The sequence below is a fragment of the Glycine soja genome, chromosome 15 (assembly GCF_004193775.1).
Source record: "Glycine soja cultivar W05 chromosome 15, ASM419377v2, whole genome shotgun sequence".
NCBI classification, from domain to species: Eukaryota; Viridiplantae; Streptophyta; class Magnoliopsida; order Fabales; family Fabaceae; genus Glycine; species Glycine soja.
In genome coordinates, this window is record NC_041016.1 from 6,810,674 (window position 1) to 6,834,700 (window position 24,027).

A 24,027-nucleotide genomic window follows, 5' to 3' on the forward strand; every position below is an offset into this window, starting at 1 on the left:
AAGATTAAATATGTTTATTTTTATGTGAATTAAATATATCGGGCACTTTTTATTTTGATCATCCAATTAAAAATATGTTCTTTTTAGTTCTTGAACTTTTTAATTATTTTTGTTTTACTCTTTGAATTTCTTTTCAATCTTGACTTTTAATTTCTTAATATTTTTTATCCTTATTTTTAGTTCTTTAAAAGAATTAAAAATAAGAATAAAAAAATTAAAAGATTAAGAACATAAAAAATTTAAGAACTAAAAATAGAAATTAAAAAAATTAAGGACTAAAAAGATCATTTATCAATTATTTTAAATTAATTGATATGATAAAAACCTTTATATCGACAATATCATACTTATTAAACTTGATAGAGATGGAAAAGATATTGGTGTTTCCCTTCAGCAAAAAGGTTTTTATTTGTATAAATAAAAACAGTTGATTAATCTTTTTTCACGTTAAAATTATTTTCTAATTAACTATTAAATATTAATTAATTTTGAGGAAAAAATTACGATACAACTTTTTCTAATTAAACCTTTTTCATATATATATGACTAAAGAACGAAATTTCTTCTTCTTTATATATAACTATACCGAGGCTTTCTAGTGTTGATTACCTTCCTAATAGATTACGAAACTCCAATATTAGTCATTTTATTTTGGTCAACCAATACCAGTCATTGAATTATTTGTAATTATTATATCAATGACTTGGTCTGGATGGTGCACCTGTGGACCAATTTTAATGAGGTCCAGTAAGTGCCCTAATCACTACCATTTGCTGGCATGGAAGGAAGCTTTATTATTTTAATATAAAAAAATAATGATATATTATTTAGCCATATACTATTTATAAGTTTAAATTATTTACTTTAAGCCTTTATAATTTCTCTATTCTAAATTTTAATCTTTATGTAGAAATTTATAATTTTTAGTTTCTATATAGTTTTTTTTAGCAGAGTGTCATCACTGAAAAGGTTTTTTTTTTTTAGCGATTTCATACTACTATAAGTTTGCTCTGGTGTTAACCATCATGACCAAAACCTAACTTTTGTGTATAGGAACTCAAACTTACCATTTTGTTGAATAAAACCTAACAATTCAAATGAGAAAAATTACAGAAACTAAGTGAATAAATTTACACATATAATTATCTATATTATTATTTATTTTTCATCATTAATTTTATAATACATACACATATATTATAACCATATCAAGTAAGAAATAAAAATGTAATAGGAACCAATCTCAACTTTGTAATTGAAATAGAATATTAAAAATTAATTTAAAACAATATTATCATTTGTGAATAATCATGACCAATATTTTCTCATTTCACTTCTCTCTCTAAAAACAAAACTTTTTATTGTCTCATTAATTGTCTGAATATAAAATAAAAATTGATATTCTGAAAAAAGAATATAAAACTTTATTTTCCCTCTTTGACATTTAGTATATATTTTCCTTGCATCTTAGCCCAATGTCCTTTTCACCCCATTAATATCGTTATCAGAACTTCGTCTTTGTCTCTCTCTCATATGCCCTACTTCATTTCATTTGTGAAATTTCTTTTGTTTTTTTTTCTGTAAAGTTAATGGAGATTAATTCTAATTGTTATTCCAGGTTTATCCTTTCTATTTGATTCATCGCCAATATACGCCACTAAAACAGTGGGGGGTAGAGGGATAAAAAAAATAAGAAAAAAGAAGAAAAAAGGACAAAGAAAAGTAAATAAAATATAAAGATGGCAGATGAATATAGTTTCTGATGCATAAACCACGATGGATGAAAGGTCGTTTTTTCACTTTATAAATACCCAATTCTTCGGCCACTTTGCTTTTATTTTCTGATATATCTCCTTCCTTGTTCTGCTAAGTGGAAAGAAAGAAAGAAAATTTCAAGGGCTGAAACATCTATCTTTAATTGTATCCTCCCTTTGTTTCCTCACAAGGTCAGTTTGCAAAACATTGAAACATCATTTGAAATTCATCCTCAATGCTTCAATCTTTTGGCTCAATCTAACCCCAGATTTGGCAACACAAGCCTTGCTAGATTGCACACTATATTACCAGCTCAAATGAAATTTTTTAAACTAATGATGTATAAATGTTAGCCAGTGAACCAGTCAGGTGTAATGAGATTGCAAGTTTCCTTTTTCATAATCTCCCTAATTAGACAAAACTAGTTGAAAAGACCTGAGTTTGCTTATGTTTTTTTACTCTTCTAAGTTATAACATATACTTATCTAACATATATATATATATATATATATATATATATATATATATATATATATATATATATACTCCTTATTTTGTGAGTTGAATTATGAAATACTGATTATGTTTTTTTTCTCACTTGATTCAGGTTGCAAGCATGGCTTTTCCAAACCCATCCATGTCAGTTTCTCCACAGAAGAAGATGGGAAGGGGGAAGATTGAGATCAAGAGGATTGAGAACACCACCAATCGCCAAGTCACCTTCTGCAAGCGCAGAAACGGCTTGCTCAAGAAAGCATATGAATTATCTGTGCTTTGTGATGCAGAGGTTGCTCTAATTGTCTTCTCTAGCCGTGGACGCCTCTATGAATATGCTAATAACAGGTATATATATATATGCTCAGTTTTATGAATTTTCTTCTTAAGTTCTCTTCATATTTTCTTCCCTTCTCACAAGTCCCTTTGAGCTTAATTTTGTGTCCCCCCCCCCCCCCCCCTCCTCTCCCCCCCAGTTTTTGGTTTTGTGAAGGTGATTAGAAATATGATCATTTTTGTTTCTCTTTGGGTTTAGATTTTTGCTTCTGTAAATAGATCTTTTGAAGGATTTGAGCACAAAGAACATAATCATTTTTGTGATGCAGTTGAGATATAGAGGTTTTCCTCTTTTTATCTCTGTTTCCTGCAACCAAGGATCACTTGTATTTCTTTACTTCTATTTTTTCCTTTTCCTTGTATGAGCTTTTTTTATTTTTTTATTTCCTGTTCTTTCTCTTCCCTTTAATATTTTTTTTCTTTTATTTTCTGCTTATGATAATTTTCCTAGTTTTTGGTTTGTTGGATACATAGATCTGGTGCAATAGATAGAAATAGAAGCACTATGGTTGTAAGTAGCATCAGGTAAGGATTTGGGAAGTTATGCAGGTCTGTGAGATCAGCCACTTCCCCCAACTCACCCTCCATTCTTGTTAATTTTCTGTTTCCCTTTCCCTCTTTCCCCTTCCATTATTCTCAACTTCTCTCTCTCTTACACATCTATGGGGCTAAGCTAAGAAGGCCTAAAGCTAAAGCTGTCATGCTCAATTAGCCCAATCTTTCCATCTCCTTGGCACTTCCTTAATAACACGTCAGTTAGACATCAACAAAGCACAGTACTATTCCAAGAATTTTGTCAATATGTCAAATTGAAATAAGTATACAAGGAAAAAATAAAATAAAGTAATTTTAGGGTTTGTAAAAGACCAACACTGGTTTATTTCATACTATGCAGAAAAATCTCTTTTTTAAACCATTGCAACCAAATCAGCTTTTTAAGGCTCATACCCATGTTGAGATATTCCAGTCCAAATACTTGAACTGAGGTTTTCCCCAAATGTCACTTGCACCCACGTGTGAGATCTAACCTTGGTCAAATATAACCCTAATTAGGGTTTTTTATTAGCAATAACATGACTTGGATAATTACACTTAATCAGGTGAAAGTAAGGGTTAGAAAACTATTTTTTTGTTAATTGAAATTCCCGAGTGGCTAAAACGGTCTGAAAGTTTAAATTTGTTTAGTTGATTTTCCCCTCCTTTTAGGAAATGAGGTTTGGTGAATCTGGTTAGGGTTTAAAGGACTAGTCTAGGATTTGTCTTGGTTGAAAGAATCTTTGGTCACGTCACACATGATTTTTCAGTTCTTGACCCTCTGACAAAAGAGTTTATGTCATGATTCCCATTCTGGGCTCTCTTTCCCTCTTCCATCTGAGCCCTAAGTTTTATCTTCTATATTGGAAACACCCTTCTCTGGGAAAAAATTTCTTTCTTTCCCTTGTTTCCCCTTCTCTCCTATTTATTCAAAGAGTAAAAATTCTTTTTACTTTGCACAGCAAAAGACAGTGAAAGAAGTGATTAGCCAATAAGAGTGACTCAACTGGCTTATCATAATGTATTTCACCACTGTTGGTACCCCAGACTGGGATTTGCATTTGCTCAATATATCTTGCATACATATATCTATGAAAGTAATGGTTTCAGAAAAGAAAAATGAAAGGGGGGGGAGGGGGGGAACGAAAAATTAAAGATTTCAAGTGAGTGAGGTAAATGGTGGCAGCGACAATGTACGACAATTAAGGTAGCCAATGGGAGAGTTCTGAGTATTTGGCTTGTGGGAAGCGTAAAACTATTGCCGCTGCTGCTACAGCAGAAGCTGAAATGGACGGCTGTATTCACAGACTTTCAGACAGAAAAGACTGAGTAATAATATAATCAAATTTTATACAATTTATTCAATTCAGATTTTAATAAAGTTTGTGTCATATAATATAATATAATATAATATATATGGATTGTTTCATATTTGAGTCTTATGTGTTCATGGATTTGGATATTTCAATGGGGCTGAGGGTATTAACCATTGTGAAACGGGTTACCCCCAAGTGGCAGAAAAAAATAGTCCTAGAAATGGTTGAACCAATCATATAGTAGGATACTGTGCCAGCGTGGAAGAGGCAGCCAATCAATGGCTCGAGGAAATTAAGGTATCAGAAAGAAAATGATTTTCTTATATTTATTTTTATAGATATTCAAAAGTGATTATTTTATTATTTTAAGGTTTTATTTTTATCACATCTAATCAGATTTAGACCGGAATGACAGAGTAATGAGATCATTTGACGTTGCAATATTTAAAGAGTTGCGTTTAAGGTTCGGTTAACTGTAAGAGTTGGATGATTTGACCCTCAACCAGAGGGCTCTCTTTTCTGGTTAATCTCCAATTTTCTATGTTTAATTTCATATTAAATTGACTACTTAGATGAGATTGATATGACACGTTCACCCCTACTTGCTCCTTCTTTCTATTTATGTGTCCAAAACAAGAAAATAGGATTAGTCCTCTTTCCATTCAAACGGGATTGAAAGATGGAAGGATGGTTTTCTTGCTTATTTAAGCACTGACAACTAACCGTAAAAAATGGTGAAAGATAAAGCACAGTATATGAAATTAATAACGTCTTTGATTTATGATGAATATTCCAAATCTTGAATTATACGACAACTGGATACATGATTATGTCGAATATTAATTAGTTTTACTTGGTTGATGGGAGTAATTTTGAAACATTGGGAGTTTTAAACTGACCTCATTCCCCAATTATGTTCAATACTGAGTAATATGCTTTTGCAAATGAAACATTGGATTTTGGAAAGATGCTAGAGCAGACGTACTGACACCAGAACTTTAATTTTATTTATTTTTGTTACATATACATCTCTAGTTCAGTTTATTACATTATCTTCCTGGAATTTTAAATAACTGCTGAACTAAATGCTAATCCAGTAATCCAATAGCTCTGAAAAATGAGATGAAAATTTAAAACAAAGATTCCCTAAGAAATAGGTTTGGAATTTTTATTTTTTTTTATTACCCTTTCTTTATCTGAAAAAGGGAAAATCTCAAGTTTCCAACGTTTTTTTTTCAATCATAGGGTTATTGATAACAAGTTACAATATTAACTAAAACCGGATCCATATATATAAAACATAACCAACTGTTCCAAATCAGTAAGTAGATATTGAATTAGTTAGAATAAATAAAGGAAACTGCAACACTTTAACTCTATTTTTATGTACTGTTTGATTTAGGTTTTAAATAAGTTCTATTATAATTCTGACAACACAAAGGCATTGGTTATTGATCACATAAAACTTTAATTAATTGGACATTCCGTTGCATTTTTCATTTGATTCTTATAACATTAGTATTATTGCCCTAAGTTTGTGGGTTGAATTAAAGTAGCATATTCATAATTAGGTTTCCTCTTAAACTCTATCTGTCTCTCTCTGTCTAATATATGTAGGCAGTAGGCATTCTCAGATGCAGATAATTAAAAGGGTTAGTATAGACATTAGACAATAAGTTTAAACATGAAAAATTGAAAGGAAAATCAGAAATTTTTTGGGGTGGATTGGGATGAGGGGAAGAGATAGATAAGAAGAAAAAAGAAAAAGAAAAATAGAGAGTTAAAGTAATAGGTTTGAGAAGTGATGTGATGAGAAAGACAAAGGGAAAAAAATGAAAGTACGATAGAAGAGATTAGATATATGAATATAATCATTCAAGAAAACCTCAATGGAGAAGCTGAGACATGCCAGTAATTAATTGATAATAGGCTGTAGCTCATATCCAATGTGATGATTTTGGGTCATACATAAGCTTCTGACACAACAACTTGTGGCATACAACTTGTGATGATATATACTTCCTAAAAATAAGAATTTTATCAAATGGGTTGCCTAGATCTTGAAGATTTTACAGACATTAATATTATAAAACCATTTTTTCCCTTTTTGTCAGTATGCTAATGAATTTAACAATTAATTGTTCTTTTAGGGTGAGTTTGGTAGAGTGGAAAAAAAAAAAGAAAAAAAGAAAGAGAAAATAAATTTCAATTAAAGTATAGTTATAAAGGTGTGAGACCTACACTGATTTTTTTTTATAAAAATTTCCTTTTCACCCTATTTCTTCTCTACCAAATCCACTCTCCATGATTCCTTGGAATTGAGACAACTTACAAACCCTTTATAAAATGCTTATCTATGTAGCTTGTTAATATATAATAAGAACATGGATTTTCAATGTTACTATTAATCATTGCAGTGTCAAAGCAACCATCGAGAGGTACAAAAAAGCATGTTCAGATTCGTCCGGTGCTGGATCTGCTTCTGAGGCTAATGCACAGGTATTGCTTGATCCTTTATTTATTTATTTTTTTTGGTGTGAGAAAAATATTGAATCTATCAATTTGGCATCTGTCAGTGTCTTTTAGCATCTAATTAATTAGATAATTATATACATTGAAATTTTATTATGAAACTAACATTTTTATAACTAAGCATGATTTCATATATGTTTTCCAGTTTTACCAGCAAGAAGCGGATAAACTTCGTGCACAAATTAGTAGCCTGCAGAATAACAACAGGCAAGTTGAATCGTCTTTTTCATGCACTAGGACAAGAAAAATCTCATTCACAAAAATTCACATAATAAATAAATAAAAAACCATGTAGAGTTGTTTGCAATTGCAATTATTTCATGATCCTTGATGAAAAAAATTAATTAAATTGCAGGCAAATGATGGGTGAGTCTTTGGGCCCTCTGACTGCCAAGGAACTCAAAAACCTGGAGACTAAATTAGAAAAAGGAATTAGTAGGATTCGTTCAAAAAAGGTATGTCTTGTAATGAACATATTGATGCTTTCTATAATTTCTGAAAGGATAGATGATTTGATTTAGATTTATTAGCCTATAAAACCTGCATTTTTCTAACTTTTCGCTTCTCTTTTTGCTTGTGCTACTTTCCAACCATAAACATCAGAATGAGCTGCTATTTGCTGAAATTGAGTACATGCAGAAAAGGGTAAGTATTTTTCCTATATTTATGTTTTTTATAGTTATATTTGCATATGTCTTGTCAGCAGCTGGCACTTGATTGGTCCTGAGTAAATGGTTTTGAAAGGTAAATAATATATGAATTTAGCATGTGATTATGTTCTAAGTGGCTCAGCATATTACAATTAAGTATCTGATTATTCTCACTGGACTTCTTCTGTGCTCCCTTTCCTTTTGGTCAAGTCTTTAGGTTTTTAAACATAACCGTTCATGGGATTGCAATTATTGTGACTTTTATTTTTCAGTCTTACACACTAAACGAGAAATCCGTTCAACATCCTGGATCAAGTTTATACTATTCATCAATGAATACTTTGTACAAGTTAAATTAATCCATGATAAAAGATATTGAATAATACTAATGTGATTGTTCCATTTTTAGAGAAATGAAAAAAGAACAAACTCATACTGCCGCCAAGGGGAAAAAGGAAGGAACAAAATATGACCTGTGTCAACTATATATTAATTTGATTCATCATACGATTTGACAGGAATCTAAATGTGAAGGTTTCGGGAATGATTTTATTCAGATGATCAATTATTTTAAGAAGATCTTACTATAACTTGGTAGATAAAATCTCTTCTTTAAGCCATCTGTAAGACCTCAGTCAGCTATCTTTTACATCATATAAAACTAAAGAAAAGTAGGAAACATTTTTTTTTCTTTTTAATAACTTGAATTGAAAATATCTAGTTCTTAGAAAAGTTTTGTTTATCTCTATATCATAAAAATAATTCTAACTATGGCTATGGTTGAACCTATGGTCACGTGATGATTATGCCAATTACAGGAAAAAAACACAAAAATTATTGATGAAAGACATCATAACACAATGTAGTTACTAAGACTACATAAACCATACTGCTGTGAATGAAGTTATGATTAGAAATGCTGACATATATAATTGATATGTACATTAGAAACATAGAACTTGAGATTTTCACTCATTTCTTAACTTTTAAGGGCACCTAGAATTGCAATGATGTGTTGTTAGGTGTGTATAGAGACAAATTAGATTCTAACAAAATATTTATAGTTGTATGTGTTTCTTGAGCCTTATTAAATTTCCATAGGTATGCAGTTCCCTTCAGTCAATTTTGTAAGCAAGCATCTAATTTGGTGTAATATTGTGAACAAAAAGAATGTACTCTTCCATATTTGTATTTACCTCACGTTTGCCACCTCTTTTGAATCTGATACGTTCTATTTTTCTGAGAAAAAAATAATGTCTGTCATTTTTACATTTATCTCGGATTTGTTATCTCTTCTGTCTTCCACCATACTGTTGAAAATTTAAACCTGATACAATTTGATAAATTAATTAATTAGTATTAATGTTAATATGTTCATATATTTGTATAAGAATTTATCTATGTTTCTATTTAAGTACTAGATGCAATTCAATATTTTGGTTTAAGTCACAAATTAAATCAAATGACTATTTAAGAGAGTTTGAGTGTCTTTATTTTCTGGTTTCTTCTAAGAGTAAGTTTAAATAAAATTCTTGATAAATAGAAAAAAAATTAATTAATAAGGTAATATGAATCAAATTTCTCTTATAAATTAAACTAATTTATACATCTCAATTATTTCATAAGTTAATTCATTTATCATTTTCATAACTTAAGATGCATAAGCTAATTTAAATTTATAGATGAAGTTTGATTCATTTTTACTTCCTTATTAATCTTATTTTTGTTCTCTTATAAGTATTTGATCAGAAGTTATGCTAATTGACTCTAAATCTGTTTTCTCCCATCACTTTTTCTTTGGTTTTATTAATGGTGTCATTTGCAAAGACATGTTTGTTCTGCTTGCACAGTACCAAGAAATAATAATACTATTTTGTTTGAGCTCTGAAAGCACATACATTACCTTTCTCAATTTTGGCATGTACAAAAGAAGCAATTAATTTTTGTTTTATTGCTTAAGATTTAAAAAGGGTGCATGTTTGTAGTATGGTATAGCCCTACGATGGGGATAGAAGAGAATAACTTATTTACAAACTCCAATATGAAAACAGAACCCAGGTTAATGTGTTTGAGTCCTATAGATCCCATGTTGTTGGAAGGGAACACGACAGATGGAAGGAAAGGAAAGAAATGATTTTGGGGCATAGTTTCTTGTTTCACTTTCTCTTAAGCAAAACTACCTAACAAAGAAGAAGATAAAATCAAGGCTTATTTACTTATTCCCCTCCAATATTAAGATATTTTATTAGAACTTAGAAAGTCTAGAATTCTCATAAAAAAATGTTTCTTGAACAACTTTGAATTGCCTACAACTTGAGAAAGAAAGGAAGAGAACAAAGATAAATGATTGATTTAGTTGGTGATGTAGTCTGATAGAAAGAGAGATAGAAAAAAAAAAAGAATTGTTGATTGAGTGTTTAAAATTTTTTTGTTGTCAAAATATAATTACTCTTCCCATATAGATCTTCATGCACAACAATATTCTAGACGCTTTTAGTCTATTTCACAACAATCTCAAATAATAGAACTATTTGCAATGCCCTAACTTCTAACCATGTCCCAAAAACTAGTTTTGACTACTTGGTGTCGTTATCATAACTAAAATGGTACATTGCAGGAGATAGACTTGCACAACAACAACCAGCTTCTTCGAGCAAAGGTTTGTTTCTATTCTATCTCTTTCTGTCCTTTCTTCACATGCTTTCTATTTGCAATAATTGTTTGGTTGTATGTTATGTTTATGTTTATTTAATAACTATGCTTTTGTTTATGGGGTGTAGATAGCTGAAGGTGAGAGGAACCACCATAACTTGGCCGTGTTGCCTGGCGGCTCAAACTATGATTCTTTGCAGACTTCTCAGCAGCAATTTGATTCTCGTGGCTACTTCCAAGTCACTGGATTACAACCCAATAATCAGTATGCACGGCAAGATCAGATGTCGCTTCAATTAGTGTAAGCTTTTCCATTACAAATTTCACACTCATACTAGCTATAAATTAATAGTTGTTTCCCCTCTAACTATTAAATCACTAGCTATTACCTACAAACAAATTGCATATAGTTTACATGTTATTCTTATTTTCATAACAAAGGCAGATGACGAGTAGTGATAGTGAGAGCCTCCAATAAATTGGTTTTATGCATTAACATTAATTTGTCCCACCATCAGTTTGGATAATAACAAGTTGCCCTACTATAAGTTTTAAGATGTGTTTGAATTTGAGACTAAATGTTTAAATAGAAACTGAAATAAGTAATTACTTTTCGAAATAAGTTTTTGACGCATACATAAATTTTTGTTTGTATAATTGTTAACAACATTGCTTAGTGGTACGATATTTTATCCTATGAAAAAATGACAAATCAAGGTGTAATTATTTTATTGAAATAATAAATTAAAAAGAAAAATAGAGAATTGGAAGATATCAGGTGGCGTTGTTAGTGTAATTTTTGTAAAACTTCCTTTCATACTATTTAGAAATTTTCAATTTTTTTCACTTGCAAATTACAAGTCAAATACAATTATAATTTCTCCAAATGTTCATAGAAATGTAAATTGAAGAAAAGTAACATTAAGGGATTTGAGCCTTTAGAATTAAATGATCTGAGAAAGAAATTCTGGTTTACACGTACAAAGAGAATATGATATGATTTTTCGATCAATAAGTTTCCCTTTGTTAGCTTAATTGAATATTTTTCAAAAACTGAAATTTCGATTTAAAGAACAACTGAGTGAGTATATTCATTCCATTTATATTTTCTTGAAGATCACGATTTGTCCGGATTCTTTATGTACATGTGTCTATATTCCACTTCTAGCTACTGACTGAATCTATGGACATTTGATTCACAATGTTCATACTAAGCATACAAACTATTAATCTAACTAGAGTTTGTTTTTTCTTTGCAGATGATGTGGTTAGTATTGAGACTTGAGATGTTCTGCTACCTTGTAGTTTGCCTTCTAGTATGATAGCAGATGAATGCAAAGGGTAATGTAAGCAGAATCATGTGTATAGGGGATTTAAGCATACATCCCCTCAGTATTATATATGTAATGGCTTTGTAGACTTTCTTAAGACTATCCTGTATCTATTGTGAAACGCTCTCTGATATGTTAGCATGTGTCCTAATTAATAGTATGAAGAAGACACCTAGCTTGGCATGTTTTTCAGTCTTTGTTCCCCTTCAATATCATAGGTTTGAACATCCATTCATGAATTTTATTTTTCAACTAAACAGTATATACAAAATTATGCCTCTTCATTCACAATTATAACTCTTGGTCTTGTACTTGCAAGTTGCTAATATTCTAGAGTCCAATTAAGTCTTAATAGACCAGTACCAGCTTAATTCCCCTGGCTAACAAAATTGGTTATGCTTGGCATCTAACTGAAAACTAATGGTCTTGATATTTAATTTCTGGCGTAAATTTGCAATTGCAATATACACAAACTCAGCTATATTTGATATCAAGTTTGAAACCAATGACCATTATTCATCAGGATAGTAATAACAGAAGCGTGGCAAGGCAAAATATCATTCATAGTGTTGTAGTTCATATTTGTGAGGAATCAACTAATGATCTATTGAAGATAAACCAAAAAGGTGTTGTATAAATGGAAAAGGTCCTCTATATTCTACAACCACAATTGGTTTGGTTCCCAAAAATCAACGACCTTACTCTCTTAGTAAGGGATTTTATTTGCATAAAACAACCAATTCATTTAACTGATAATCCTCACATCCCATTTATTTCTTTTTCTTTAAATTTATTTTGAGGTGGAAAAAAAAAAAAGAGATAAGATTTTGTAGATGAATCTGGTCTTTTTTAAATATATAGTAAGATATCGAAGTAAATTCAGCAGGCTTGCCACGCCCTAATATATAGTCTACTACTGCTTTATTTGAAAAGATCAAGATTGAAAACCTTGTAGGCTTGTACATTAAAACCAAATAAAGAATCAACAAAAATATTTATGACAGGAACACCTTGATATATTCAGAAAGAAGCTGCATCACATTCTAAACAACACACAAATAAGTAAAAGATACTAGGAAGCATGGTTTTAAATAGGGCCGCATGGTCAATGTATTTTGACTCTCCACAACCGCAAGTGACCTCAATTGTGGCAGCATCAGCTACATTTTCTCGTAATTGCCCACAATATAAAGGTTTTATACTCACCGCAATGCATCCGCAATTTAAAACCAGGCTAGGAAGGTATTAGAAAATTGAGAAATATATAAGCAACTAGAAATATTCAATGAGAATAACATAAGTACAATGACAAAGACATGACAGCCAGCAATTGACCTTAGTATAGCTAGTCTAAGTAATTAATCAGTCAGTAATTCATCTCCATCTGAGTCTCCATTTGGTCAAGCTTAGATGCATGCCATTCACCTTGTTTATAAGTGATGAGAATCATGAAACAGGCCAAATACAGTCTAAAGGCCCAAGTGGAGAAGGACGAAGGCCCAAGTGGAGAAGGACAAAGCCCCCGAGTGGAGAAGGATGAAGGCCCAAGTGGAGAAGGATGAAGGCCCAGAGGCAGAGACACTATCAAGACTATTAATTGATGCTGAAGGCCAAGATTAATTTGAAGGCCCATAATAAATATGTTCTATTTAGTTATAATTTTTATTTATTGTAATTTTGGCCCAAACTGTTTAGAAGGCCCATGTCTATTTTTATCTTTTTGTTTAGCTACACTATAAGTATGGGTTTTTGTTTTGAATAAAAAAAAACTTTTGGCATTTTCATAAAATTGGGTGAGAGTTTCTCTCTGGGTTCCTTGTTGAACCAATTATCAGACTTATCAAGGTAATCCTTGTGGCGTCTACCCTGACTTATCTTCCTTCACTGGAAGTGGCGTCTACCCAGACTTATCTTCCTTCATTGGAAGTGGCGTCTACCCAGACTTATCTTCCTTAACCGGAAGTGGCGTCTACCCAGACTTATCTTCCTTCACTGGAAGTGGCGTCTACCCAGACTTATCTTCCTTCACCGGAAGTGGCGTCTACCCTAACTTATCTTCCTTCACCGGAAGTGGCGTCATCCAAACCTTCGTAGCCTGTATCAAACGATCCGCCCCGTAAGATTCTTATCAATAAGCTCCTGAACAACTGGGATCCATGTTGAATCACTCACAAGCATCACACTGTCTAAATGTATCTTGACCCTGAAACACAGTTCATACAAGTATATTACTATACCTGAGCAGTTTGCTCAGCTTCAGAGAAAGCATCAAAATCATATGCATTTGTCATCCATTCAAATTTATCTGTAGTAATGCTTACCTGTCATGAAGATCTGAACACAATATATACCTAAAATTTAGTCCTTGTGATGAGTTTGTATGAATGAATATGATTGGGACTATCTGCTGCTATAGTTATGAATGTCAAACTGAAAACATAAGCATTAGGTAGCATATATATGCAGCCTATTAACACGCCTCCCTCCAATCCGGAAAGGGGAAGACTGTTAGGAATCTGCATATTTGAACTCTTGAAGAAGCCATGCATGTAAGGAAGGGTTTTGTTTTGGGGGAGGAAGAATGATTTCTGGGTGAGTAAATGGCCAAAGAAGTGATGAGCCAATAAGAGTGTGACTTAATTGTTGCTACCCCATATACTGGGATATCTGTGAAATAATGGTCTGAGAAAAAAAAAAGAAAAGGGTTTTCCTAGGCTCAATGAGGAGAGAGAGGGAACAATAAATTGAAGATTTTAAGTGAGTGAGTGAGGTTAAAAAAATGGTGGCAGAGACAATGTACGATAACTAAGGTAGCCAATGGGAGAGTTCTGAGTATTTGGATTCTTCCTTGCAGTGGGAAGCGTAAATCTGAAAGCTAAAATGGATGGCTGAGGTTCACAGACTCTTATGTGGGTTCATCAATGAGACTGAGGATATTAACCATTGTGAAATGGGTTACCCCCAAGTGGCTGAGAAAAATAGCCCTAGAAATGGTTGACGCAGCCAATCAATGGCTCGATGAAATTAAGGAATCAGAGACAAAATGGTTTTCCTAGGAGGACCACCACTCCTTCTGTGTCTATATATATATTAATTTACGTATTTCAAACAAAATAATTAAATTAGATAATCATATTAAATTTATTAACTATTTATATTATTATTCTAAAAAAAATTTATTTTTTTATTTACTTAATTAATTTTCATTAATATTTTAAAAAATAATTAAGTAAAGTATATAAAAAAATAATAATTAATATATCTAAAAATTAAAAAAGATTTTATAATTAGATACGGTGTGAGTAGTAGGTATTATTTTAACATTTAATTTTTATCTTATCTAATCAGATTTTGACCGGAATGACAGACTACTGAGATCATTTGACCTTGCTTTCGTTTAAGGTTCAGTGAACTGGGTGGGAGAGTTGGATGATTTGACCCTCAACCATATCGAGGACTCTTTTCTGGCTAATCTGCAATGTTCTGTGTTTAATTTGATAACGTTATTTGATTAGTAATTTTCTTTGTTAGCTTATGAACTATGATGTTTAATTTCTGGCATAATTAAATCTGCCATGGCAAGATACACATTGTTCCTTTCGGAAAACACAAACTCAGCTATATTTGAAATCAAGTTTGAAACCAATGAGGCGATGACCATTATTCACGATAACAGTGTGCCGAGGCAAAATATCATTACTAGCTAATGTCGTAGTTCATATTTGTGAGGTATCAACTGAAGCATCTATTGAAGTTTGAAGATAATAAACCAAAAGGTATTCTAGTATAAACGGAAAAAAGGTCCTCCTCTATAAAACCTCTTACTCTCTTCTCTTAGTAAAGTAACAAATAAAGATTTCGTAGCGATGCAAGCATAGCGTTTTTTGTTTAATTATGTTTTTAATCCATAAAATTTGTAAATTCATTTTTAGTCTCAAGATTGAAAAAAAATATAGTTTCTTAAATTTCAAAATTACGTTTTTAATCTTCAGAGCTAAATAACGTTAATAGAAGTAGTAACGTGATGCAATCAGAAGTGAATGTGTGTCGAATGTTGACAATGCCTCGGAAGTGGACCAAAATATTTTTTTTTTTTTAAATTTGAAGGACTAAAATGTATTTTTTTAATTTAATTTGGGGAAACCAAAATAGATTTATTTCAAATTTCAACGACTAAAAATATTATTAAATTAACCTATTTTTTTATTACAAATATGTAAATATAATTAGTTCTCTTCAATAAATAATCTATTTTTTTATTACAAATATGTAAATATAATTAGTTCTCTTCAATAAATAATCTATTTTTTATTAAAAAGATGTAAATATAATTAGTGCTCTTCAATAAAGAATTATGTAATCACCACTTTTTTTTATGCACTTTATTAAAAAGTAAGTGCAGAAGGGGGTAAAAGACAATGGAAGCAATGGGCCTATTCTATTTCTTTAATGAATCTATCATATCTTACGCAGATTGGTAGCCCATAAGCCCAATCGCCCAAATCCATCACAACTTCTGATTTATTTATTATTATTATTCACTACATGGCAGTGCTTCTTTTTGCCATTCTCGTTTCAACCATACCTTTTACGGTTATGAAACGAAATTTATTAACCACATTGGCTATGAAACTTAGGTTCTTTATAGTTTATATCCTTTCCATCAAGTTATTAAATCAAGCAGTACATATGTAGATGTTTCTCTTAACAATAAATATCATGTATTAAGAACAGTAGATTTTTTTTTAAAACAAAAACATTTACATATCATTGTGCGATTTGAAATTTTAATGAGAAATATAATAAATTTAATTAAAGTTTTCCTTGTAACTAAATTACTTTTGAGAAATATGTTAAGTTATTGATGGGAGTAAGGATAATTTTGACTATTCTTTCATTTGTTTTACAAGGTTATCCAATATCATCTCACCATGTATGATATATTTGTTGATTTTTAAAATAATTATCTTAAAATAATTTAAACGATAATTTTGTGATTGAATAACCGTATAAAACTCTGTTTTACATTGTCAAGTAAATAGAAATTGAACTCTTTGTTTTATATAATCAAGAGAAAAATATGAAATAAGATGAATGATGTGATTAAGAAAGAGAGAAATAATAATGTTGTAAAGAAATATTACATAAATAGTATAACTCATGTCAATATATTGGTTCTAAACAAAGAAAAGAGTATAAACAGTACAAAATCAAATTTCAGGAGAGGATTTTGAAACCAAATCATTATGGCTTAATGATTTTGAATTGGATTCCATAACAGCAACTGTGCCTGCATTCCATGAAAGCATACACCATATAGTTAATCAAGTAATCCAATATAAATTGGATCAAATCTGAGGCAGGATAGCCAATATACTCACTTGATTCATTCCCCTTTGTCGTTCAATTCAGTAGCAGGCCATTACTTCGTACATATTCAACTCAATTAATTTAGCTCCAAATGAAAGACTAGGTGATAGCCAGAACTTATTCAGTGGCACTGAGCTGTGAAGTGGACTCATTCCTGAACTCCAATTCCCTCTTAACTTCACAGTCTACAAGTTGCTTGATATTCATTGGATAAGTAAAGGCTGGATCAATGGTAGAATTATAAGCTGATATTGCATTAACTAGGTTCCATGCCTCGGTGGGATGAACTTCATCCCAAAACACATAGTCACTCCTATTATTGCACGGCTTTTGGTTGGGATTACACCCTGATGGGCAGCAAGCAGCATCCGAAACCAAAAACCCTGAGACACATGGACTATACATGGTTATATATAATGCTATACAAAAGACTAACAACTAACATTTGCTGATAAAAAAGAAAACAATATTGTATGCATCTTGGTTAGAGATGTGGATTGAAGAATAAGAAAGCCAAACTTATTACCATGTGCAATGTCAAGGGCGTTTGATCCATTGTGTATAAGGATGAATTTGGAATTAGCAGAGAACCTGTTATTGAACTGATCCACTAGAGCTTTAAGCTTGTTATTATAATCGTATGTAGCAGCATTATGCTCTTCAACACAAGATCCATTTGTCCCATGAGAATGCATCACAGCTGGTGTGCATCCTATAAGGCCCAACCCAGCCAACACATACTTTCTCGCTCCAAGGTCATGTAAAGCCTGCCCATATAAATCAAATTGTCCGGCTCAACCATCATATCATAAATGGGGTAGCTTCAATTTAGATGCTACTACTGTTATTCCAAAAAGTAATCTATGTCTTCTTACAAAACTTCACGATGCTTTATAAGAAAGAGTTTAATTTCTATGTAGTTTTGGTGTAAAAATCTATACTATCAACCTGTAACATGTAACATGGCTAATATATGACTTTTAAAATCTTACATTGTCAATACATAGACCATTTTCTCTATAAATTTTTTTAATGCATTTAATGTATTAGAACCATAAAAAGCATTCAATGCTTACCATACAAAACAAGTATGATTATTATCATGAGTATGCTATAGCAGGATTTAGAATTATTCATATTCTAATAATATGTGAAACAGAAAATTTCTATGGATACCTGCAAATTCAGAGATAACTCTTCAATCAGAGCTTGTGCATACTGCTCAAGGCTATAAATGCGGCTTGCTGGGTAGAGCTGGGGACGGAAGTAGTTGCCCATGTAATCATTGTTGCCTATGTTCAAATAATACAAGCACTTTTCAAGGTATTGTCGAGCTAAGTCAGGACTTCCAAGTTTCGTAGCAATTTCAGAAACTATGACTCTGTGATTTGCTAACTGTAATCCCAAGCTGATAGTAGCACCCTGCATTGCATAGGGTTAATCAAGGTTTTAAAGAACAGTTAGTGACCACAATTTCAGCCCCAACTTTAAGGTTTTTGAGACTCCCTACCACAATTGCAGTCACATCGGCTGCATTTGTCTACAATTTCTTTCAACAACAAGGATTGCGATAAATTACAACTACTCATGATTTAAAATCTCATGAGAATTGTCACATAGACCCTCTAGTCATCTACCATAAACCAATTGAAGATCAAGAAAAACATGAAAGAACTAGGCTCTTTGATGTATACCATGTCCGAGCCGGTTTCAATGCGTATTCCAGCTCCACCTGATGCATAGTTAACACCTTTAAGTATGTTTGAACCACTAGTGTTTGCAAAGGGTGGAATGAATTTCTCAAATCCCAGAAGTTGAGCTGCAATTGTAAAACTTTACTATGAGCTTGACCAAAACATTTCGGGCAAGAGAAAAGACACTTAGCTTTACAAATATACTAATATTGTTTTTATTCTTTCAGCACTACCGAAAAATTTGCTCAGATAACAGAAGGTAGTCCACACCAACTCATAAATTTGACCCCTAAAATTCATAACGAGACATAAATTTAGAATCTTTGGTTGCAGCACTGAATACTCAATTATTTTAAGAAGAAAAAAAACAAGAGATAGATACAGGTCTGAATAAGTGTAAAGAAACGTTACTAATTATGTCAATTTCTGTTCTGCCATTGGTAAATCTTCCAGTTGGTCCTAATGGAAAGTCGATCCCATATGGTCTGAAATTAGATTTTGCAGAGGTTGGAAGTTCATTGTTGTTTCCACTATCAGATAAAGAGTCCCCAAAGATGAAAAGGCAAGGAACTTGGGATACCCCATGGACACAATGTTGCATCATGTAGTTAGCAACCAAGAAAAGAAGCATAACCAACCATGTCTTGGTTTCACAAGTCATCTCTTAGAAGAGGAATTGATGAGGCAAATTGAAGAGGTTGGGTTATGATCCAGGAAATGAGGAACAAGAGCAAAGAACAAAACTAAAGGTAGTTGTGAAGTCTTGTAGCCTTTGAATCAAAGTAAAGACACAGTGATCAAATGAAGAATGATTGGTTTGGCTCTAGCAAATGGCAACTAAACAACTAAACATGTACTGCAAATAGCAACAAAGGTCTACGGCAATGAAAGCATATATTTTTATTAAGTTACCAGTCTGGCTCCATTATTGCAATGTTTGTAGAAAGTACATGAAATTTGACAGTATACTTCTCTTATTTTGTATAAAACATGTGGCTAAGATTTTTCAGCAGTACAATGACAATCAGATAAAATATTGAATTTTATTTTGGTTAAAAAACCAATGTGATGGAATTGTAATGCAAATACATACTCAAATCACATCTTGAAATTGCAAGGCATAACATATGCTGTGCAAATCATTTATGAAATCGGATGCAGATGAAATGGCCATGGCAGTAGAGAAGATGAAGTTCAGTTCGTAATAAAGATGTTCATCTCAAGAGGCCTTATCCGCATGGACATGGACACGTGGCAGCTTCTTAGACACCATCAGGTTTACCACGGCCCCACACATCTTTAATTGTTATTTAACATACCATAAAAGACGGGTTATTTTGGTAGACTTAATGAGAAATTTAAAAACTTCTAACTGACACAACCCATCGTTGAAACAAGACTCAAGGAAAATTAACCCACATATTATGACTGATTAAATATGTTTTCCATTAATTGTTTATAAAAATATTTTTAACTTAACTTTGATTAGAACATTTTCAACTTATGTACCAAAAAACATATATATTTCAACTCGCCATGAAAGTAATTTCAACTTGTACATATTTATTAGTTGTGGTCCATATTCCCTTGAAAATTATGACTATATATATTTCACCTTTATACATTAAATCATGCGATTTTTGAGTTGTAGCTTTATACCAATAAAAAAGGATACTTCATTTGTGGAATGATAAGAGAACTATCTGTTCTCCATCTCTTCTGTAATACTTCTCTCTATTATTTATTTCTTCTGATTTTTAATTCTTATAGTTTTATTAGATTAATTTCAAAACATATGACTTATATGACAATAAATATATTAACTAAATGGCAGATGCTGTTTTTCATCAAAGAAATGTGGATGATCAGTATAAAAACTGATTTCAGCGATAGAATGTAGGAACCAAATAATTATGGTGCATTGATTTTGATTTGCATTCCATAACAACAATTGTCCCTGCATTCCATGACAGCATACACGGCATAGCCAATCAAACAATTCAATACAAATTGGATCATATTCGAGGCAGGATAGCCAATTTATTCACTTGATTCATTCCACTTTGTCGTTCAATTCAGTGGCAGGCCATTACTTAATACATATTCAACTCACAATTATTTCAACTCCATATGAACGACTACATGATAACCAGAACTTATTCAGTGGCACTAAGTTGTGAAGTGGACTCATTTGTGAGCTCCAATTCCGTCTTAATTTCATGATCAACAAGGTGCTTGATATCCATTGGATAAGTGAAGGCTGAATTAGTGGTAGAATTATAAGATGTCAATGCATTGAGTAGGTTCCATTGCTCGGTGGGATGGAAAGCATCAAAAAACACATAGTCATTCCTATTATAGCACGGCTCTTGATCAGGAACACACTCCCCTGTTAATCCCGGTAGGCAGCAAGGAGTTTCCGGAACCGGAAAACCTGAGACACATCAAATATGTATGGTTATATGTATTGTACACACCTCAATTATTGAAAAGGTCGCAAGTTTGATCCTCCTGTTAACAAAAACTAACAATTAACATTTATTGATAAAAAAAACCTCAGTGGAAAACAATCAATTATATTGCTTTTAATTTAGAGATGTGGAGTGAAGAATAAGAGAACCAAGTTCATTACCATATTTATCGCGAAGCTCAATGGCCAATGCTTGAGTGTTTATAAAGATGAATTTGGAATTAGCATAATAGAAATCATTGTTGAATTGATCCACTCGAGCTTTAAGCTTGTTATTGAAATTGAATGCAGCGAGATTTTGCTCTTCAGCACATGATCCATTTGTCCCATGAGCACTCACCATACCTGGGGTGCATCCTATAAGGCCCAACCCAGCCAAGGCATACTTTCTTGCTCCAATGTCATGTAAAGCCTGCCCATACAAATCAAATTCTCCTGCTCAACCATCATATCATATATGGTGTAACTTCATTTGACATGCTATTATTATTATTATATCGTCCTACAAATCTTTCTTTTTTGATTTCTCATGATTTCTTCGTTGAGAGATAATGTTGTTCGAGACACGATCAAATATTAAATATAAACACCTACAAATTCTTTAGATATTTTATAATAAACAAAATATTAAATGAAAAAGTTAATGCATTTAATGTCTTCGAAACATAAAGGAGTTTAATACTTTCTGTACAAAACAAGTAAAACTGTTAGTAGATATTATGATAGGATTTAAAATTATTCATATTCTAATCATTTGTGTAACAAAATTTCAATGGATACCTGTAAATTCAGAGATAACTCTTCAATCAGAACTTGTGTAAACTCCTCAATGGTATAAATGGTGCTTGTTGGGTAGAACGGGGGAAGGAAGTAATTGCCCATGTAATCATTGCTGCCTATGTTCACATAATACAAGCATTTTTCAAGGTATTGTCGAGCTAAGTCAGGACTTCCAAGTTTGGTAGCAATTTCAGATACTATGACTCTGTGATTTGCTAACTGTAATCCCAAGCCGATAGCAGCACCCTGCATTTGCGTTAATTTAGTAGCATGCATGAGAATTGTAACACAAGCGCTCTACCATAAACCAATTGAAGATCAAGAAAAGAAAGAAACAAGACTCTTTGATTTATACATAATGCCAGCCAGTTTCGTTGCGTATACCAGATCCACCTGATGCATAGTTAACACCTTTAAGTATGTCTGAACCACTAGTGTTTGCAAAGGGTGGGATAAATTTCTCAAATCCCAGAAATTGAGCTGCAATTGTAGAACTCTAGTGTGAGCTTGAACAAAATGTATAGAGCAAGAGAAAGGACACTTGGCTCTATAAATAAATATAGTTTTTATTCTTTCACCACTACTAAAAAATTGCTGAGTTAATTAACAGAAGGTAGTCCATCACAACTCAAAACAATTCATAATGAGGTTTGAATTTAAAATCTTTAATTGCTGTACTGAATGCTAAATATATACTTTAAGGAAAAACAAGAGGATCTTAATTAGTGTAAAGAAATGTTACTGATTATGTCAATTTCTGTTCGGCCATTGGTATATCTCCCAGTTGGTCCTAATGGAAAGTCGATCCCATATGGTCTGAAATTAGATTTTGAAGTGGTTGGAAGTTCATTGTTGTTTCCACTATCAGACATAGAGTCCCCAAAGATAAAAAGGCAAGGCACTTGAGACACCCCGTGGACACAATGTTGCATGCAATTAGCAACCAAGAAAACAAGAAACATAACCAACCATGACTTGGTTTCACAAGCCATCTCTAAGAACAAGACTAAAGGTGGGAATGTAGTAGGGTGGTGTGGTAATGGTTATGAAGCTTTGTCTCCCTTATATAGAGTATTCGTGGGCCGATTTTGGCTAGTTTTAGCTAAATTTAAGATTCAATTTAATCAAATTTGATCGGTTTTGTTCACTTTAATTTTCACAATTTTTTTAAAACTTAACTCATTCATGAACAGTTTGATTCGATTCGAGCTAACAAATTACTCACTTAATTAGATCTTTTTTCTTTAGAACTATTATTTTACATCATGATACATCCAAATATTCAATGTAATATCATCAAATGTCTCAAAGTAGTAAAATTGATTCATTTAATATCATCAACATAATATTTTACAATAGACTAATATAAATTAAAATAAAATATTTTTCAATGAGATGTATTATAATAATATGAATCATGACTATTTTCTACCAACTAATTTCTTGTAATAAGCTTCGTTATAACTAAATTTGTTACAATCAAATTTAATTGATATAAAATATAATTTATTAATATTATAAACATAACAATAATTTAATATAAAAAATGTAAAACAAATAATAATGTACCTAACAATAATACTTTAAAAATTTCAACACTAATCCAAATAACTCTAAAACTTTTGATCGATTCAGTTCAATTTTAATCGGATTTATAAATTTAAATATGCGATTCAACCCGTATGATTTTAATTTATTCGATTTAATATTAATCCAAATAAACAAATTATCCAATTCAGATCATTCAAATTCACATATGACCAGTACCGGTAAACACTGATATCTTATATTTAGTGAATCAAAATAAAACACATGAAGAATGATTGGTTAGACATGTTTAACTTACCGCAAATAAAAACAAAAGAGCTAGAGCAATGAATTGAGTATTGAGGGTATGTATTTTATTAAGTTTATTACCCGTGGGACACGCGCCATTATTGGAATGCTTGTAGAACTACATGAAAATTGATAGTACATTTAATTTAACCCCTTTGACATAAAACATGTGGCTAAGATAGTTTCAGTACAGTCAGATAAGACATTGACTTTCAGTTTGCAGTTTGGTCAGAAAACAAATACTACATACATACATACATAATATATGTAGATGTA

The 24,027-nt window shown here is 31.7% G+C and overlaps 3 protein-coding genes across 5 annotated transcripts; 1 reads left to right on the forward strand and 2 right to left on the reverse strand.

Moving 5' to 3' along the window:
* The first annotated feature begins 1,682 nt into the window (after positions 1–1,682).
* LOC114386904 (floral homeotic protein AGAMOUS-like) lies at positions 1,683–11,883 on the forward strand. 2 transcript variants are annotated; one of them, XM_028346972.1, is made up of 9 exons: positions 1,683–1,946; positions 2,363–2,598; positions 6,854–6,935; positions 7,114–7,175; positions 7,324–7,423; positions 7,572–7,613; positions 10,236–10,277; positions 10,399–10,571; positions 11,530–11,883. In XM_028346972.1, exons 2-9 carry the CDS (start codon positions 2,372–2,374, stop codon positions 11,531–11,533), a joined length of 732 nt encoding a protein of 243 aa, XP_028202773.1. In that variant the 5' UTR covers positions 1,683–1,946; positions 2,363–2,371; the 3' UTR covers positions 11,534–11,883. The 2 variants fall into 2 exon arrangements, with proteins under 2 accessions (XP_028202773.1, XP_028202774.1); XM_028346973.1 differs by lacking the exon at positions 11,530–11,883 and having other exon boundaries at positions 10,399–10,575.
* A 4,818-nt stretch (positions 11,884–16,701) lies between these two features.
* LOC114385717 (GDSL esterase/lipase At1g29670-like) lies at positions 16,702–19,868 on the reverse strand. 2 transcript variants are annotated; one of them, XM_028345762.1, is made up of 6 exons: positions 19,759–19,868; positions 18,666–18,790; positions 18,148–18,393; positions 17,498–17,738; positions 16,983–17,354; positions 16,702–16,891 (listed from the first exon to the last, which is right to left on the reverse strand). In XM_028345762.1, exons 1-5 carry the CDS (start codon positions 19,790–19,792, stop codon positions 17,089–17,091), a joined length of 912 nt encoding a protein of 303 aa, XP_028201563.1. In that variant the 5' UTR covers positions 19,793–19,868; the 3' UTR covers positions 16,702–16,891; positions 16,983–17,088. The 2 variants fall into 2 exon arrangements, with proteins under 2 accessions (XP_028201563.1, XP_028201562.1); XM_028345761.1 differs by lacking the exon at positions 19,759–19,868 and adding an exon at positions 19,077–19,729.
* A 796-nt stretch (positions 19,869–20,664) lies between these two features.
* LOC114385718 (GDSL esterase/lipase At1g29670-like) lies at positions 20,665–22,951 on the reverse strand. Its single transcript, XM_028345763.1, has 5 exons — positions 22,658–22,951; positions 22,271–22,395; positions 21,916–22,161; positions 21,298–21,547; positions 20,665–21,099 (listed from the first exon to the last, which is right to left on the reverse strand). The coding sequence occupies exons 1-5, from the start codon at positions 22,905–22,907 to the stop codon at positions 20,822–20,824; spliced, it is 1,149 nt and encodes a 382-aa protein (XP_028201564.1). The 5' UTR covers positions 22,908–22,951; the 3' UTR covers positions 20,665–20,821.
* Between the last annotated feature and the right edge of the window lie 1,076 nt (positions 22,952–24,027).

Coding starts and splice junctions, on each gene's coding strand:
- LOC114386904 (XM_028346972.1), top strand. CDS start 2,372: ATGGCTTTTCCAAACCCATCCATGTCAGTTTCTCCACAGAAGAAGATG. Junction 2,599..6,853: donor TATGAATATGCTAATAACAG/GTATATATATAT, acceptor TAATCATTGCAG/TGTCAAAGCAACCATCGAGA. Junction 7,176..7,323: donor AGCCTGCAGAATAACAACAG/GCAAGTTGAATC, acceptor ATTAAATTGCAG/GCAAATGATGGGTGAGTCTT.
- LOC114385717 (XM_028345761.1), bottom strand. CDS start 19,326: ATGACTTGTGAAACCAAGACATGGTTGGTTATGCTTCTTTTCTTGGTT. Junction 17,739..18,147: donor AGTTATCTCTGAATTTGCAG/GTATCCATAGAA, acceptor TTATATGGGCAG/GCTTTACATGACCTTGGAGC. Junction 17,355..17,497: donor CGCCCTTGACATTGCACATG/GTAATAAGTTTG, acceptor CATGTGTCTCAG/GGTTTTTGGTTTCGGATGCT.
- LOC114385718 (XM_028345763.1), bottom strand. CDS start 22,907: ATGGCTTGTGAAACCAAGTCATGGTTGGTTATGTTTCTTGTTTTCTTG. Junction 22,396..22,657: donor AACAGAAATTGACATAATCA/GTAACATTTCTT, acceptor CTACAATTGCAG/CTCAATTTCTGGGATTTGAG. Junction 22,162..22,270: donor ACGAAACTGGCTGGCATTAT/GTATAAATCAAA, acceptor ACGCAAATGCAG/GGTGCTGCTATCGGCTTGGG.